The sequence below is a fragment of the Orycteropus afer genome, unplaced genomic scaffold, assembly GCF_000298275.1.
Source record: "Orycteropus afer afer isolate SDZICR_OR568_19922 unplaced genomic scaffold, OryAfe1.0 scaffold00330, whole genome shotgun sequence".
Lineage (NCBI taxonomy): Eukaryota > Metazoa > Chordata > Mammalia > Tubulidentata > Orycteropodidae > Orycteropus > Orycteropus afer.
Window position 1 is genome coordinate 2,811,220 of NW_006921917.1, and position 3,570 is coordinate 2,814,789.

General features: G+C 50.1%; 1 protein-coding gene across 1 annotated transcript in view; it reads left to right on the top strand.

The window, feature by feature from the left end:
* Positions 1 to 3,230: 3,230 nt before the first annotated feature.
* Positions 3,231 to 3,570, top strand: part of FXR2 (FMR1 autosomal homolog 2) — a 14,135-nt gene continuing 13,795 nt past the window's right edge. Inside the window, exon 1 of the mRNA XM_007952260.2 lies at positions 3,231 to 3,311. Coding sequence (XP_007950451.1) covers positions 3,231 to 3,311 — 81 coding nt within the window. The remainder of the gene's footprint in view (positions 3,312 to 3,570) is intronic.

Consider the following 3,570-nt stretch of genomic DNA (forward strand, 5'->3'; position numbering starts at 1 on the left):
GTCCTTTTGTGACTGACTTATTTCACTCAGCATAATGTCCTCCAAGTTCATCCACGTTATGCGGTGTTTTGCAGATTCTACATTATTCTTTAGCGAAGAAATATTTCTTTTGATGGTTACTAGGAGTGAGAGGAAAAGGGAGGGTAAATCACTAACTAGAGGGTAAACAGGTTTTAACTGGGTGGAAAAAAATCTAAAACCCAAACTCACTGCTATCGAGTCGGATATGACTCATAGCGACCCCTCCTTGGGTTTCCAAGGCAGTATCGCTACGGAAGTAGATTGCCCAACCTTCCTTCCGAAGAGTGGCTGGTGGGTTTGAACCACCAGCCTTCTGGTTAGCAGTCAAAATGCAATATACAATAAGGGGGAGATCAGCACGAAATGATCAGAGCAGTGGAAGACACAGGCAGGAGCATGTGAATTAAAGGCAACAAAGGTGAATACTATTCCGTACATGATCTTGCAATAACAGTAACAACAACAACAATAATCCAACGAGTGGATACATAGGCACTCAAGCTGAACAGGGGTGGGAAAGTGAATGGGACTACACCCACAAATATATATAGGTTTGACAGAGGATATCTCTACATATGTATTTATATGTACTGCAAATATATCTATGTAGTACAGCATACAGGGGGCAAAACTATGAAAACTTCTTAATCATAACAAAACACCTTGAGGGAATGAATTGCTGGGTGTGGGGTGGGGCTCAGAATCAAAGTCTCGGGGGACACTAAGGTCAATTGGCATAATGTAGTCCACAAAGACAATGTTCTACATTCTACTTGGATGAGTAGTGACTAGGGTCTTAAAAGCTTGTGAGCAGCCACCTAAGGTGCAGCTATTGGTTTCTTCCTGTCCAAAGCGAAGAAGAGTGAAGAAATCAGAGACATGAGGAAACAATAAATGCAAAGGACTAATGGACCTCACCTGTGAACCCTAACCTTCACAACTCTGAGACCAGAAAAACTATATGGTGCCTGGCTACCACTGCTGACTGCTCTGAAAGCTATCACAACAGGAGGTTCTGGATAGAGTGGGAGAAAAATGTGGAACAAAACTCAAAATCATACAAAAGACCAAGCTTACTGGTCTTCCCACCCCTGTTCCATGGAGACTATGGCCTTCAAGCTGGGAACCGAATTCAACTCCTGTGGCTCAACTTGCACCCTGTAAGTTTCAGGCCTGTAAGTTGAACAATAATACCAGAAAGGTGTACACTCATCAGAACAATCAACCACAGGAGACCAAGGCAGGAAGGGATAGGAGAGAAGGACAAAGGAAAATGGTAAACACGGGGAGGAAGTGGGAAGTGTGGGGATTGCATTGTGGGGATTGCAAAGAATGTCCCAAAACAAACTGTGTATGAATTGTTGAATGGAAAACCAATTTGCTCTGTAAACTTTCACCCAAATTACAGGGGTTTTTTTTTGTTGTTGTTGTTATTTTTTAAAAAGAACAAGTGGCCCTTGTCTCCTGTGGCTTCCCTGTATATCTAGTCCTTATCTCTATCACATCTTCAATCACAGTCCGTGTGTTTGTTTGAATATCTGTCCCTTCTTCAATATATATAGGGAGCTCCTCAGGAGCTCTGGTATGTAGTGCCTAAGGCGTTTGCTAACCAGAAGGCTGGCAGTTCAAACCCACCAGCCACTCTTCGGAAGGCAGATTGGGCAATCTACTTCCATAAAGATCTCGCCTTGGAAATCCAACGAGGGGTCGCTGTGAGTTGGAAACGATTCGTTGGCAGTGCGTTTTGAGTCCTCAATATATTAGAAATGCCTTGAGATCAGGTACTGCACTTACCTTTGTATTCCTGGCACTTAAAACAGGGGTTGGAACATGGTTCTTGCCATCAAGTTGATTCTGACCCATGAAAACCCCATGTATTAAAGAGTATAACTGCTCTACAAGGTTTACTTAAAGCACTCAAGTGCTAACCCATAGGTCGTGGGTTTGAACCCACCAGTTGCTCTGTTGGAAAAAGATATGGCAGTGCGCTTCCATAAAGATTTATATAGTCTTGGAAACCCTATGGGGCAGTTATATATACTCTGTCCTATAGTGTGGCTATGATTCAAAATCGACTCGATGTCAACATGAATCCGAAGTTTTCCCCTTACTACCTTTACTCCCTGGCAATTTTTCCTATTTTGAATTTCCTCAACATTTAGAGATCAGATTTTATGTCAATTTAAAGTTTAATTTCCCGGTGTTGCCTTGAAATTATTCTATAACCTTTCATTATAGGGCATGATCAGGATCTCCCTGTAATAGCTAGGAAAGAACCATCCATCACTCTTACATCTTCTAGATCACAAACTTACAGGAACTTAAGAGATTCAAAACACGCTTGTGGACAGCGCACGCGCATCAGTCACTTATTTGCCTTTCAATTTTTTTTTTTTTTCCTTCGGAGCGTGCGCACCAATAAAGACAAAGGTGGGGAAAGTGACCAAGCAGTCATTCAGGCGCATGCCCATCCCTAACTTGTCCTAGCCAAGTGGGGCTCCTAGTGGTGAGGTGGGTGTGGTATGACCAAGAGCAGCAGAAATCCAATCCGACTGAGTGAGCGCGGTTCCTCCCTTCCCATGATTGGTTAGCTCTCAGTGTTGTGGGGCGGGGAAAGGAAGAGATGGAGTGTGGAAGGAGGGGGCGGGGACTGTGAAGAAAGCCAGTTAGCTCGTTCTGCGCAAGCGCAAGTACGCTACCAGGAGGGGGCGTGAGAGAGTGAAAGGGAGTGTGGAAATCCCAATGCGCTGGCGAGCGCGAGCGGGGGCTTCAGCCTTGACGCCTGCGCCGTGGCCCTCGGGGCCCCGCGCGCGGCGGGCGGGTGCCCAGTGCGCCTGCGCAGTAGGCGGCGGCGGCAGAGGGAGGTGGAGGCCGTGGAGCGGCAGCGGCAGCGGCAGCAGCGGGTCCTGGGACTGAGGCAGCAGCGGGGGCGGCGGCGGGCGGAAGCTGAGGTGACGAAGGCAGCGGCGGCGGCGGCCGTTTCCCTCACGGTGGCGGAGACCAAGGCGGTGGCGGCGGACGGGGAGCGGCCCGGCCCCGGCCCCCTGCTCGTTGGCTGTGGCAGGGCCGCCGTGGGGCCGGCCCGGCTCCCGCCCCCCGCAGCTCCCCCTCCGGCTCCTCCTCCGGGGAGACGCCGGGGGCCCGGCCCGGCCCGGACTCAGACCACTGCTGCAGCCGCCGCCGGGGGAGTCGGAGGCGGTGGTGGCGCCATGGGCGGCCTGGCTTCTGGGGGGGATGTGGAGCCGGGACTGCCCGTCGAGGTGCGCGGCTCCAACGGGGCCTTCTACAAGGTGAGGCGGCGCGCCGATCGGGGACACCCGCCTTTACCCCCCCTCCCCCAGCCATAGCAGGGCGGGATCGAGCCTCTGGAGCCAAGTCCAGACTCTTAGAACCTTAGACCCACGCTCCCACCCTCAGCCCACCTGGGGAGACTTCTGGGAGTTAAACCTCTTCTTTTTATTTTTGACCCTGCTATTACACCTGCTTTTTACGTCCATATCAAAGAGAATGACTCTCAGGGCATTGTTGTGCCTGAATCTGTGCTCCCCC